The 14,127-nt window shown below is 46.5% G+C and overlaps 1 protein-coding gene across 1 annotated transcript in view; it reads right to left on the bottom strand.

The window, feature by feature from the left end:
• The window catches only part of TACC1 (transforming acidic coiled-coil containing protein 1), a 43,687-nt gene that overhangs the window by 17,663 nt on the left and 11,897 nt on the right, over positions 1-14,127 (bottom strand). The window contains exons 3-6 of the mRNA XM_029912766.1: positions 9,958-11,107; positions 8,094-8,129; positions 2,717-2,777; positions 1,517-1,724 (exon numbers count right to left, since the gene is read on the bottom strand). Of these exons, the coding sequence (XP_029768626.1) occupies positions 1,517-1,724; positions 2,717-2,777; positions 8,094-8,129; positions 9,958-11,107 (1,455 nt within the window). The remainder of the gene's footprint in view (positions 1-1,516; positions 1,725-2,716; positions 2,778-8,093; positions 8,130-9,957; positions 11,108-14,127) is intronic.

Genomic DNA, 14,127 nt, shown 5'->3' with positions numbered 1-14,127 from the left:
TCATGTGTCCCTTTCTATTCTCACCAGCAGCAGAAGAGAGTAGATAAAAGCTGTCTCCTCCAATAACTGATGTCTGTGGATATCCTGCAACTCTACATGACTCCAGTATATAATTTATGAACCCTATGTTCCTAAATTACACTGTGGTGCTCTGTGAATGTGACTGGCAAAAGCATATGTATCATCAGAATACAATTATGACGGAAAGCAGGAAGTGAAAGGGCCCACTCTCCACTGCTACAAATTCTGGTTCATTTTCTCCACTTGGTCTATTGTTATTTTTTATTGTCTAGATTTTCAGTAGGCCTGCATTGCCCTGCATCGTGGCCAATCTCTTCCCTCAGTGGAAAGTGAGTGCAGAATGCGACCAAATCAGAATGATGGGAAAGACGTAAGTTTTGCACTGTGACACATGGCTACCCAAGGAGCAAGGCGCTGGGGAATCAAGCCCTGTGAGTCTACAGGAACAAATATGTGAAATAAAAGTTTTTCTCCTTAAACCATGAAACCTTTATTTCCCTGGAATACTCAACAACTTGTGGCTCAGTTAATTATCAACGGTGACCTCCCATGTAGAGAGAAGTAAGAATTCTCTCCTCCAGGAAATATGCCCACAGAGACTATTACAGCTATTTCTCACATTTCAGGAGAAATGATTAATGTGTAAGAAACAAAACTGGCCAGGAGATGGCTGCAAATTTTCAGTGTGGCAGTTTTTGCCGTTCTCACCTGTAACTTTGACATTGATTTAACATCACCCTTGCTGACTTTTAATTATTTCAAAATGGATTGGCTGGAGCTGCAAATTCAATAGAAGACAAAATACCGCCACAACGTTTCTACAGACCTTGCTTAGCAAATCCAAATGTCCTTACAGGCACGTATCCAGAACAGTTTTCATTTATACGACTCTTAAATATACAGATCTACATGATCTAGTAGATCCACACATTACCAACTCTCAGTCTCCCCACACTCACACTGGGCAGGTGTCAAAAAAGCAGTAGAGCACTCACAGGAATTGATTTTTGATTCACATTTGATTGTTCTGAAAGAGCACAAGCTGGTTTGCAGCTTGATAAAAGGTTGGCCCCACTTCACCCCATTGGATTCACATGACAGAACAGATTCATGGCTTAGATGGAGACTTTGCAGCAGCAGCAAGGCAGCAGGAGAACTAGCGTTGTGAGAGAGGGGACAGTTTGTGATCCTGGATTTATTCTGTACATCCATTGTCTGAGCCAGTTTCAGTCAGTGGCGATGGAGATGAACTTTCTAATGTAATGCCGTGAGCTTCTGTACAGCACTAAATTAAAAAGGGCCTATATAAAAACAACCTACAATCACTGCTGTAGCTTCCTGCCCAATTAATGTAAATAAGATGCGGGATGCTGCTGCTCACATGGCTCTGTTTGCTGTTAGAGGTTATTTTAGAGGTCACTTGGATTTCTGAGTCTACATGCTGTATATGTCTATAGAGTTAGAGAGAGAGATAAATAGAGATATGCTTCCATACCTGCTTCTGAGGATGAAAACGCATGATTTATGGTAGACACGGGAACATTGGAACATTCAAAGTACTCCAGGTCGTCTTCTGGCTCACCTTTCACCTCTGGCCCGGATGGTTTCTGACTGGAGGATGTAGACGCCAGCTTCTCTTCATCAGTAGCGTGGCCATCACAGTTTGCAACATCTGGGATTTTTGAGATCAATGCTCCTTCATCCTGTGGGATCAAGGCAGGCAATTCAGCAGGGCTAAACTAATCCATAGGGATCAGGCTAATGCGTCATCAGAACAGCTAATGGAAAACAAAAGAAAACTCATCAAGTGGGCAAGCCGCTTCTACGGCATCTCAGGAAGGTTTTGGAAGACAGAAACACATGGCAGAAAGGAATGGACAAAATCCATTAAGCTGTGTGATCACAAAACTTGGCATCTCACCACTGCCCCAGAAATGGACAGGGGGCATAAGAACATAAGAACGGCCGTACTGGGTCAGACCAAAGGTCCATCCAGCCCAATATCCTGTCTACCGACAGTGGCCAATGCCAGGTGCCCCAGAGGGAGTGAACCTAATAAGTAATGATCAGGTGCTCTCTCTCCTGCCATCCATCTCCATCCTTTGACAATCAGAGGCTAGGGACACCTTTCCTTACCCATCCTGGCTAATAGCTATTAATGGACTTAACCTTCATGAATTTATTCAGTTCTCTTTTAAACCCTGTTATAGACACTTTCAAGGCATTGCCCTGGTTCCCTCCTATGAAAGACAAAGAAATGTAGAGACCATGGGTTCATTTATTGGCCGAAAAACTTAGCAGGGCAGGGAGGGGAAGGATTATCGGATAGTTGCACATAAAACATCTCCATCATGGATTCTTCCAGCTCCTCCTCATGTTGTTCATCTCCTCCCAGAACCCAGGATTTGGCGATGTAGAGGGAGATTTTCATTGGAGAAGGGGGATGTAGTGCAAACTAGTGTTTTCCGGGACATCTGCTGGCTGGTTCTGGGTTGTTACAGGTAAATATCAGTTTAAAGCTAAACCCTCCAAGCTCTTCTCATGATTATGTCCCCACTACATCAGAACAGTATCAGGAAAGACAGCCCCGAATCAGGATTGCAAGTCCTCCTCCTTCTCGACATGCTCACTTCCCACACACAAGCACCTGCTGGCCTCTGAAGAACACAGGTAAGTGCCATTTGCTTAAATGTACCTGAGTGCAAACATCCAGGACCAGGGATTGCATCTCATATTTCTTCACCTTGCAGCCACTCCTGCAACAAGAAAAAGACAGATTCAGACCCAGCTTTGCTGTTCTCACTGGGAGGACAGGTGGAAGGAGAAGCATGTGCAAAGAGAGGCTGAAGCAAATGAAGGGCAGCCCCAGCGTAGCACTGCACTCTGCTGATGGGACAGGCCCAAGCACTCATTAGGAAAATATTATGGCAAAGCAAGTTCTTAAAACAAAACAAAAAAACAACCCAAACCAACCAACCAACGTTGTTTTCTTCAGAATATTTATTCCTCTGCAAAGGTAAAGCCCAGAGGAAGCATCTCCAGTCAGCTCTTGCCTGCTGATGGAGAGGATTACAACCAACAATAAGCTCGGTAAGAAAGGTTTCTCTTACTAGGTCATTGCCCTGAATCTCTAAAGCTTTATCTGGAGATATTATCCAGGGGTTTAACATGCATGTTGGCCTTCCACAAGCACCAGTGCATGTCTCCTGAAGCCGTGTGTTACTCTGTTCTATCTACCTTGCGGCTCCGCAGAGCGCTCATCTCCATAGTAACCGTGCCTTTCCTAGCAAGTCAGATCTGCACAGCCAGGCCCGGACAGACTTTATGGGGTCTTCTGCTCTTCTCCCTTCCCTGGTCGTAGTGCACTCTGCTTGGTTTGAAGGGCAGACTCATTTCATTCCTTTGTATTTTAATGATCTATCCAGTGACGGTGAAAACGACATCTCAAAGAGGAGCGTGCTGCAGCATGCCCTAAAGAAGGCTAAGCTCGGGGTGACGCTGAGCGATTCTTGTGGCTCATTCCAGACATGGATCCCCTCAAATGAGAATGCTCCATCTCCAGCTCTCAGGCATTTAGTCCTGGGTTTTGCAAGCTGCACTGTCCATAGTAAGTCCTGGATGGAGATGTGGTTATAGGCGTATCTGGGGCCTAACAAACTGATGGCCCAGGCCTTGAATTAACTCTGGAAGCAGACCAGGAACCAGTGCAGAGACCATAGCACGGGGGTGCGGTATGGTAGCTTGGTACATGTTCCCAGTTGTCAGCCCATTGAGGAGCTGGGTAGCAGCATTCTGCCCAATCTACACTCATAGCCACAATCAGCAAGTGTGGCTTCACTTTCCCACCAGGTTGCATCCTTGCTTTAGGCCCTGTATTGAGCTTTGCTTGGGTTAAGGGTCTGTTTTTCCTTGGACTCCGTGTCGATTCATTTCAACCAATGTGTTAAACAGATCTAGCAGACAGCACCGAGCTCCAAGGGCCGGATCCAGCAGAAAATAACACAGGCTCTCTGAACTGCGCAGTCAAGCATGCAGGGCTGAGAGGCACTATCCTCATTCTGGCATTTGGCAAAACAGACTGGCCGTGTCCCATGGACCCGGAGCATGCACCAAGGGATGTGGAGGCAGGAGTCTCTGGGGCACAAGAGGAAATGGAGACACCTGCCTTGCAGCAGGATAACATGCACAAGTGCATTCATCTCTCTCACACAGCACAGGAAGTCACGTTTCACCATCTTGGCAGGGAGCAAAGTTTCACCATCACCTCACTGCCTCAGTTAGCAACCTACTGTTCCAGACCTTGGTTTTTGGTTCCCCAGAGGACAAACATTTGCTGAGCTTAAGACAGACAGGGCCGGTGCTTCCACTAGGTGACCCTAGGTGGTCGCCTAGGGCAGCAGGATTTGAGGGGCGGCATTTTGCCGTCCCCGGTGGCAATTCGGTGGTGGGGGTCCTTCCGCTCTGCGTCTTCGGGGCGCTTCGGTGGCGGGTCCTTCACTCGCTCTGGGACCCGCTGCCGAAGCGCCCCGAAGACGCGGAGCAGAAGGACCCCCGCCGCTCTGAGGAGGAGCACTGCTGCCTAGGGCGGCAAAAACCCTGGCACCGCTCCTGAAGACAGATCTGGTGAGGGTCCATTACAGACATTTATAGGAAGGCTCATTGCCTCCTGTTTTCTCAATACTCCTTACCAGCAATTTTGCAATGGTGAAGTATGAAAAGATTTGCATTGAGGCCCTACTCCATAATAATCCCCTTCTCCTCCCCTCAGTTCACTCTCAAATCGCCCTGTTCTGTTTTCGTGCCTCTGCCCATTTTCCATCATGCACACGCTCCATGCAGGGATCACTAGTGCCCCAACAGAGCACAATGAAATCCATCATATGCTGGCCCATGAGGGAACCTGATTTGGAGGCTAACATTCACATCTGTGTCTGCCTCAAAACCCCACTCAACTTCACTTTTCTTCATAAGGTTCTAACACAGTTGAATCTCAGGTCCAATGGGGCTTGGCAGATAGCGCTCTCCTTAGGTACAGAAGAGGGCCACCATGCGACTCGCTGGGGAGAGGGTTCTCATACCATCTGGTAGCCAGTCTGATCAGAGTACCCTATCCCCTGGTACGCTATCCACAAGCTCGAGGGAAGGAGAAGAACCAGGCTAAGCTGCTCTCAGCCATAGGTTGCTATTACGCACATCCCACTAGCCAGCTGAGTTTTGCTTCTCTCTGCTAGACACATTTGTGCTCTTCTGCTATTGTTCTAATCCTGGAGCATGAATATAAAATGACCTGCTTCAGTAACCTCCAGGGCTTTCAATCAGCAAACCCTGAGGCTACCAGAGTCAACAGGGATATGGGACTACACAAACTAGGGAATGCAGGCCATGAAATACCCTCTTTCTACAGCGTATTGGGTGCCAGTACTTAGGACTCAAACTAAAGCAAAGAAGGTTGTATTCAGCTCAGGAAAATGCCTGGTAAATGGATTCCTAAAAATATGTACAATAGGAAGATCCCTAGTCCTGATTAAAAAATAAAACACCAATAGTACAGAAAGGCTGGTCAATTTTCAGTCTGAAGGCAAATGCCAACATTTGCATTCAGTTTTGCTGAATATTGTTCAGTATTGTACATACTGTAACTGACCCTTTCTCTGCTGGCATCCCCAGCTGAGAACTACGCAGACAATAAAGGCACAAATGGGGTAACATAATGTAAATAAACTACTGGTAAGTCTCCCGTTCCAGGTAGTTCTGAATTTCCCTAAATCTACCAGCATAACCTACATGAATCCTATCGCCTCTGCTGCTCTCCACAGTGAGTGGGCGGCGTTAGACAGTCACAAGTAAGATGAGTCCACCTGTTCCAGGAGAGTAAAAGGTCCCTAGAACCTGGTGTCAGACGATCTCTGCTGCTCTCCTCCTTACTACAGGAAAGCACAGGGGAAAGTGCAGAACTTCCACAGCAACAACACCGGGGAAAACACAGCTGGGGGGAAATACTTTCCTACAAGAACATGCAATATTTCACTGGTCCATTGTGGCCGGGGTTCTCATGCAAAGTGCTGTGGCGTACGTGGCTAGTTTGTTATGGTCAGGCTGATCACACATGCAGGCTGAGCGCACGGGTGTGTTACTGTAGGGGGCTGATGCATGCTGGGTGGCGCACGCTGGTTTACTATTGTAAAGTTTTGTGATGGGTCCAGATGAGGCTTAGCCAGGTGAGGGACAATACCCCAGCATGTTTCAGTCTAACTGGCTGCTCTAAGCAGGCTTTAGGGGCTCAGTTCAAATAAGTAGACAATCAAAAAGGTGTCGCCCCAAGGTGAGAGATGAAAACAAGGAGTGCAGACAGCTGCCCCTGACCAGTCACTAAGCAGAATTAACCAGCAGAATGGTTTTGTGCCGTCAATGTTTGAGACCATCAAAGGCAGGATTCTCTCCCCTCTCGCAGCAAGCCTGGGCCCAAATGCCAGCTACCTAGCTCAGACTCTTCGGGGCACGTTTCTCTAACAGTGCGGGGTGTCATTCATCACGGCCGGCTCCTGAACAGGCTGCCTGATGTTCTAACCGAACCCTAAGATAACGAGACAGGGCACTGGCCTGGCAGGCAGGAAACCTGGGCCTTATCCCTGGCTCTGCCACCGACCTGCTGTACGACTTTCAGTTACTTGTGTTTTCTGTTTCTCCTGTTACCCTTTGTCTGTCCCGTCTATTTAGATGGTAAAATCTCAGAGGCGGGGACTGTCTCTTACAATGTGTCTGTGCAGCAGCTAGCACAACAGAGCCCTGATCGTGTCTGGGCTCTAGGTGGTACTGCAGTACAAGTAACTAACATTAATCTGTGCACTGAGAGCATTCGGTCTCCACCCTGCCTTGCCAATCACTGGATAGGGCCAGTAGTAGTAAATACATAATGCTAATACTTCCCTTGTTGAAGATTGCTATTCTTTGCACTAGATTGTGGTTTATTTTATTGTGCAGGAGATCTGTACTGAGCCAGGTAAACCCTCCCCAAGCCCTAAAGACATTCCCACAGGAAGTTATGAAAAAGAAACTTAGGCTTGACAAAGCCCTGGCTGGGATGATTTAGTTGGGGATTGGTCCTGCTTTGAGCAGGGGGTTGGACTAGATACCTCCTGAGGTCCCTTCCAACCCTGAGATTCTATGATTCTGTGGTTTTTGAGTCCCTGGGCTCGGCAAAGCCTCTGTGAAGCTATTTCAAGACGTTCTGTCCATCATCCTATTTAGTCTCCTGCTCTTGGAGCCATTCCTTCAGTATACGCTGCCTGCCTCACTACTTTACAAAGGCTAGTCAGGTGGGGAGACATCCCCCCAGGGGAGAGAATCACCTGAAGGACAAAAACAACGTATGGGTCCAGAAGATCCCCCTAACCCAGTGGTTCTCAACCAGGGGTACGCATACCTCGGGGGGGTACATCAACTCATCTAGATATTTCCTTAGTTTTACAACAGGCTACATAAAAAGCACTAGAAAAGTCAGTACAAATTAAAATTTCATACAGACAATGACTTGTTTATACTGCTCTATATACTATACGCTGAAACATAAGTACAATATTTATATTCCAATTGATCTATTTTATAATTACATGGTATAAATGAGAAAATAAGCAACATTGCAGTAATAGTGCACTGTGACACTTGTTTTTTATGTACGATTTTGTTTTTAAGTGAGGTGAGCCTTGGGGTACGCAAAATCAGCCTCCTGAAAGGGGTACAGTTGTCTGGAAAGATTGAGAACCTCTGGCCTAACCAACACATTGATTTCATACACTTCTATGTCATCAAAACACACTGGAAGTTGACATGCCATGGGAGCAAGCACAGACACACACCTACAGTACCACCGCCGTCTCCCTTTCTCATTTATTTGCACACAGTCCATCACAAGGCTAAGCTGTCTGATGAAATAAGGTCTGAGAGAGGTGAACACGAGTCAGACAACGGAACTCAAAAGGTAGGAAGGAGCCTGCATGCCATGGAGAGAAGAGGGGTTGGAGAATGCTAATAAACACTAGAAACAAATAAAGAAAACAGAAGAGAGTACTTACAACAGAAAACAGAGAAATTTCACTTGTTCAGTAGTCCTGATGCATCAAATAATAGACAGGAAAGAGAGACAGACAGATGGAGAAAAAAAAAAGCATGTGAAACGACCTGGATATTATCTCTCATTTGAATAAATGTAACGAGTTGCACAGTTCTCTTTCTTGGGGAGGAGCATGCAGATAGGAGACAGTCCAATTCAGTGTTTATTATTATTGGAGAAGAAATGAACATTCATGCAAAAATCCAAAACCCCAGGGGCCCAGGGGCCTGGAACAGCTTACTCTGCTCCTAAATAAAGAAGAGATGGAACCTGAAACTTTAAGTGATATTCCATTGTCTGCTAATTCTTAACCACTTCAGAGTCAAACACAGAGGAGCGCTGGGGTTTAAACAGATCCATATAGATTCCTTGCAAGATATTTCTGAAAGATGTCAGAGAGACCAGTTCATTCAGGTTTGCCAGGTTTTCTCCATTCTCTCTCAGTTAAAATCCATCCTCCAGGTTTCCCCCCTCATTAAAATTTCACCTATACAACCTGTGAGCAGAATGGTGGCTTGTTTCATTTTTAATGTCAATTCAAGCACAAACTGTGCGCTTCCCAAACTTCCCCATTTAACCTGTTTCCTGCCTCTCCTTTTTCTGCTGGTTCCACCTGCCCCTTTGGCCAGGTGAATGTCAGTTAATAATTACAAGAAAAAGGCCCAAATATTTAGTGCGAAATGACTCTCTAGTGTGAAATAACAATCTTTAGTGCGAAATAACAATCCTTTCTGCCTTCCTACCTGTTCACAAACTACATATTGGGGTTATATCAAAAGATTAAACTGTATTGTGACATTTTGTTTCTGGTGTTTTGTATGTTGCAACTTCAAACTCTGGGACTCAAGTCACCTGGAGACATCAATAAGGCACAGTCCCTGCTCGGAAGAAACCTGAGATACAACGGGTGAAAGGCTTACAGTGACATATGCACTCCCAGAGAGTGGATACAATTCAGCCTGCATTCCCAGTTGGCACTGTGAAACCTCAGTACTTACATGACCATTTTAAATAGCATGCTTTAAGAACTAAATATGTATTTAAAGAATCCCACATGTACGTGTACCAAAATAGTCCTGCAGGGGAAGGCAAACTGCATGCCGTCTGGGCAGATGTGATACAGCCGACAGAACAAATAGCCTGACTGTTTAACCGTACTTCTCTTCATTAGCTATGAAAGAGGAAGTTCCAGGACGACCTGAAAACCGTTTCAGCAATATGTGATGAAAGAGACATCCATTTGTGTTGAGTGGAAGAACCACAGAGCCGCGGTGCACCAGCAGTTGGAAAGCCCCCTCCTGCCCAACCCTCACATTAAGGATTTGTTTTGAATAAACCATTTAACAGCAGGGGATTTTAAACTTCATACACTGGAATCTCAACCACCTGTTCTCTCTAACACACCAGGATCTCAGGTGATTTCTTACAACCAGGTCCCACTAAGAGACACTAGGCTACTTGGCTCTTATGACTAACACACGCATTGCTGAGTGTATTTGGCTTGCTCATCCTGTCAATTCATGAAGAACCACTGGATGAGAAAAAAAAAAAAAAAAAGATACAGCGACCTATGTGCAAATACAGCAGGGCAGGAACAAAATATAGTGACACTGCAGAATCTGGCTGCCTGCCATAGTTGTCTGTCTTGCAGCTCATTCACCAGCAAGACTAGCTTGGGTGAGAACAACGGGGCAGGAAACAGGAGTATTGCTGCAATTACTCCCAAGGCATCTGGGAAACAAACAAGCAGGCTGCCATCCCACAAAGCAAACCTCCGGCTGCCTGACCCCCAGAGAGCAGCCAACCCAGCACGCGGCATCACTCACGTTATCAAGCGCGACTTGGCCTTCTTCGGAGAGGCTTTGCCTATCGTCAGCTCCTCGCCCTGAACCTCCAGGGTCTGAGACTCCAGAATTTCATTGAGATTGTTATCAGCTGTGGGGCAGGAGTCAGCAGCTGTGCTGGCTAAGCTCTTGGTGGGTTTAAAAGGATCCACTGTGTCAAAGTTGTTGGGGTCAAAATGATAGGAAGCCTTTGGGAGGGGTGGGGAGTTCTGCAAGTTCGAGCTGCTGCCAAAAGGGTTGAAGTTAGGGTCGTCCCACTGACTGGGATCCACCGGGTACAAGACTTTGGGGAGAGGCACCTCTGCTGGAGCCTTTTCCAGGCCATCAGCACTCATAGGTTTATTAGCAGCTTCTCTTTGTCGTTTAGGAGTTAGTTTGCTGGCAGGTTTCCTGCCAATTTTCTTTGGCAAGGCTTTCTTGACCTCTCCATTCTCCACCCCATCCGTAAAATCAAATTCCAGCTTCAGAGCATGGCTCCGGGACTCCTCAGCCAACTCCACCCCGGAATCATTGGTGTCGCTGTTTGAAGCCATGAAGGTTTGCTGAGCTGCAGAAGGAGAGTTCTGTATTTTGGAACCTCCCATCACAAAGGGGTTTATTTTCTCATCAGACTCAGCCGGATTGAACTGGTAAGATGCTTTGGGGACAGGGATGCCCTCCGTGGCTGCTTTCGTTTCTGGGGTCTCTCCAGCTGTTTTCTTCCTAAGAGAAGATGGTTTCACTTTCTTGAGCTTGCTCTTGCTTGGCACTGACTCCAGGGCAAAGGTTTCAGCCTTTGGCTCAGCATCAGCCAACCCTTCAAGAGTGACCACCATGTCTTCTTCTGACATCACCCACTCTTGGGTAGCTGTGGGTACATTGGATGGTAAAGTCTGGTCTGGAGCCGACACTACTGAAGATGGAGAATCGGTTTCTTTTGTGAGTGCGGAAGAAATATCCAAAGGCGGCTCCGTTTCTGGTGCAACTTGTGTCACTGATGAATCTTCATCAAGTTTGCAGTCAGTTTCTGCTTTAGAATTCTTGTCGGCTTGAAGAACTCCAAGAGGCGATTGCACTTCATCCTCGGAGTGCTTCTGGGGTACATATGTCTCTGAAATTTCAGCTACCAGCTGTTCATCATCTTCACGTAATTCTAAAATAGATAAAAGCAGCTATTAAAACCATGCCTGCTCTATAGCATTCTAGCATATTCTGCACCTAGACATCAGCTGAATGAGTTATGGATTGGCTTCCCTACGATTTTCCTCTTCTCAAAGCTGCTCCAAGATTCATAGACACAAAGATCAATGTATTTATTTAGATTTATAATTTATCCCCAGCTGCAGATATGTTCTGTAGAATTTAAAGTACACAATCCAGAATCTGAAGGTCACCATGAGAGAGAATGCCCACACAGACCAGAGCTACTCACCTACCAACAAACCTATAACGTCCTCTCCCTATGACCTACTACCACCCTAATGCCCAAGAAGAAAGATGGGCGTTGCAACTTGATTGGAAAATTAACAAATCTGAGTTGCAGAGAACCTAACCCCTAGCTAGGACTGATCAGATAGTGTTTATTGTGACTCCCAAGTATAAAATCTAGGTTGCAAATGTAGAATAAAAACAACAAAACGCATTATTGCCCACTGCAATGGGAAGTAAAAAAGCCAAATCAGTCTAAAGCAACCACAACTTGAGAAAACAACCTAGAAGTTCATTTGAAATAACATAATTTTACTTTATTTCACAGACAGCGGCAAAAGGGGCAGGTCTCTAGGGATAAGTGGCAATACAGATATTTTTCAACTACCTTAGTTCTATTTTGTCATTGAGCTAATATGTGACAGGGAATTTTTTCAAGTCCTGCTACAAACTACCACACTGTTATTCCATGGCCCTAGCTTGACAAGCATGAAGTGGCTTGTTCAAAAGAACACCAGTAGGAGCAGCTATGTAATTTGCCATTTGGACACAGCCAGTTAACAATGCTGCCAGCAGCCGTCTCATAAGCTCCATGCCTTTCGCCACTTCTTTACTTCCCATCCCAATGAGGGGAAGTGTCCTGTCAATGGAAGAGGAGTATGGTACAGTACTACACCGCCTTCAGCCTAAGCACCATTTCACCCAAGTCCGTGGGATTCGCTTGCGTTTACATGGAGGCTGGTTACACCGCGCCAGTGTTCAATTATATCCACTTGAAGGCCCCATTACATTGCCAAAAAGCTGTCGAGTGGCCTCAGTGTAAAGAAAAGTAGTCCCAGTGTTTAAAGGACAAATTACAGGCTACAGCTTGGGTTGCAGGGGCAGCTGTGCAGAGATGAACGGTGCTATGGCGATCTGACTGCGAGTGCACATGTGGGTGTCCATACTTCACTGGGGGGGGGGCGGAGGTTAACTGCAGGTAGTGTATGGTACACAGTTATTTACCTTTGTACAGTTCCACTTCGAGCAGTAAATGCGTTAGGTACCCAATTCCCTACGCCCCTTTGAAAGCCACAACCTGGTGTCTCTCCTCTACGGCAGCCTTTGTTGGGTGAATGCAGATTTTAGGCAAAAAACCAAAACCAATAAAACAAAAACAAAAAGCAGCCAGAGGAAAGAGAGCACCCTAAAGTCAGTGTTTGCAGTGCAGTCTGCGCATGCCCAGCCCACAGAAGCACAGTGTAACGTCCGTGCTGGGTTGGTCTCACGATATTCAGCTGTGACATTCTGAGTGAGTTTCCCAGGCCTGAAGAAGAGCTCAGTGTGAGCCCGAAAGCTTGTCTCTCTCTCGCCAGCAGAGGTTGGTCCAATAAAAGATATTACCTCCCGCACCTTGCCTGCATTTCAGCATTCCTGCAGGCGAAGGCGCTGTTCACAGCAGACAGGGCTGAGCCTTTGAGATGATGGTCCCAACTTTAACTCCCATGGATTCCAGTCCTCTCGGCTCTACGGTCACGCTTAAAAGTATCCTGCAAACTTACAGGGAAGCTCTGAACATGATGCAGCCCAAGGAAAATCCCTTTGTCTGTAGGTCTCTAATCTCCAGCAATGACCAGTGTGTAACCACGACACACGCCTTCCTGCAGGGTGAGCGGTGCTATGCAACTCCCCCACCCACTCCAGCACACGCAAAAGGCATGAGGGAGGCCTGAATTTGTCATAGTGACACCAGCAAGGGGGATGCTCGTTTAGGTAAGGCAGCACCCGCCCCGAGTAAGGGTGGCTGGATCAGGCGCACAGTAAACGTCTAAAGGTTTCCTAAGGACTCGTATGCTGAGCCCCGCGGCGCAGGAGTTTGTTTGACAGCGGCTCTGCTCGCTTCTGACATCCCTGCGTTTGCTCTCCACAAACTATCTTATTAATCCTGACAAGCACAGCAACCACTTGGGGGCTCATCAGCCACCAAAGAGCCCTCCTGTTGCACAACGCTCCTGACGTCAGTGTGGTGGTTCTGTGCCCCTTCCGGAAGCAGCGCCGATCCAAACCAGGAAGCCACGCCAAGCTGAACTGTCTTAACCTTTCACTTGCTGTCATTTATTTTATGTTCCCATTTCCCTTTGAAGGATTCTCTATCTTCCTGATAGTCATCTCCCTGGGAACTGGCTGTAAGCTCAGAAACACAGAGCGGTCCCCTCACAAGTCAGGTACTGGGGAAGGCGATTATCTGAAGACAGTTTTTGCAAACATTAAAATGCTGTGTGTCTGAATCAGCAAAGGAGACACATGACCAGTCAGTAGGTTCTCCGGTTAGTATTTTAAACATCTGCTCTAGCTATAGAAGCCCCATGCCACCGGTTCTCTTTCATTTACACAAAATGCATGGCTCACATCACTGAGATGTATAAATGTGAGACGCCACAGTGCAGTGAAAGCAGACAAGCATATATGCTTGAGGGGAAAAAATACAAAAAGCAGGGTCTTAAAACAACGGAGGGTGTGTTCAAAATGATAGATTTAGCTCACAAATAGGGTGACCAGACAGCAAATGTGAAAAATCGGGACGGGGTGAGGGGTAATAGGAGCCTATACAAGAAAAAGACCCAAAAATCAGGACTGTCCCTATAAAATCAGGACATCTGGTCACCCTACTCACAACCAACCAACCCAGGAATATCTCTGAGTTTTTCTATAAGATTCTCTCTCTTCCCATCCCTGGAATGTTGCTTAATCTCATTCTCATTGCAG

The sequence above is a fragment of the Terrapene carolina genome, unplaced genomic scaffold (genome assembly GCF_002925995.2).
Source record: "Terrapene carolina triunguis isolate 2854851 unplaced genomic scaffold, T_m_triunguis-2.0 Scaffold53, whole genome shotgun sequence".
In the NCBI taxonomy this organism is placed as follows: Eukaryota; Metazoa; Chordata; order Testudines; family Emydidae; genus Terrapene; species Terrapene triunguis.
Note: the sequence above shows the minus strand (reverse complement) of the source record. Positions and strands in the feature narration are given on the sequence as shown.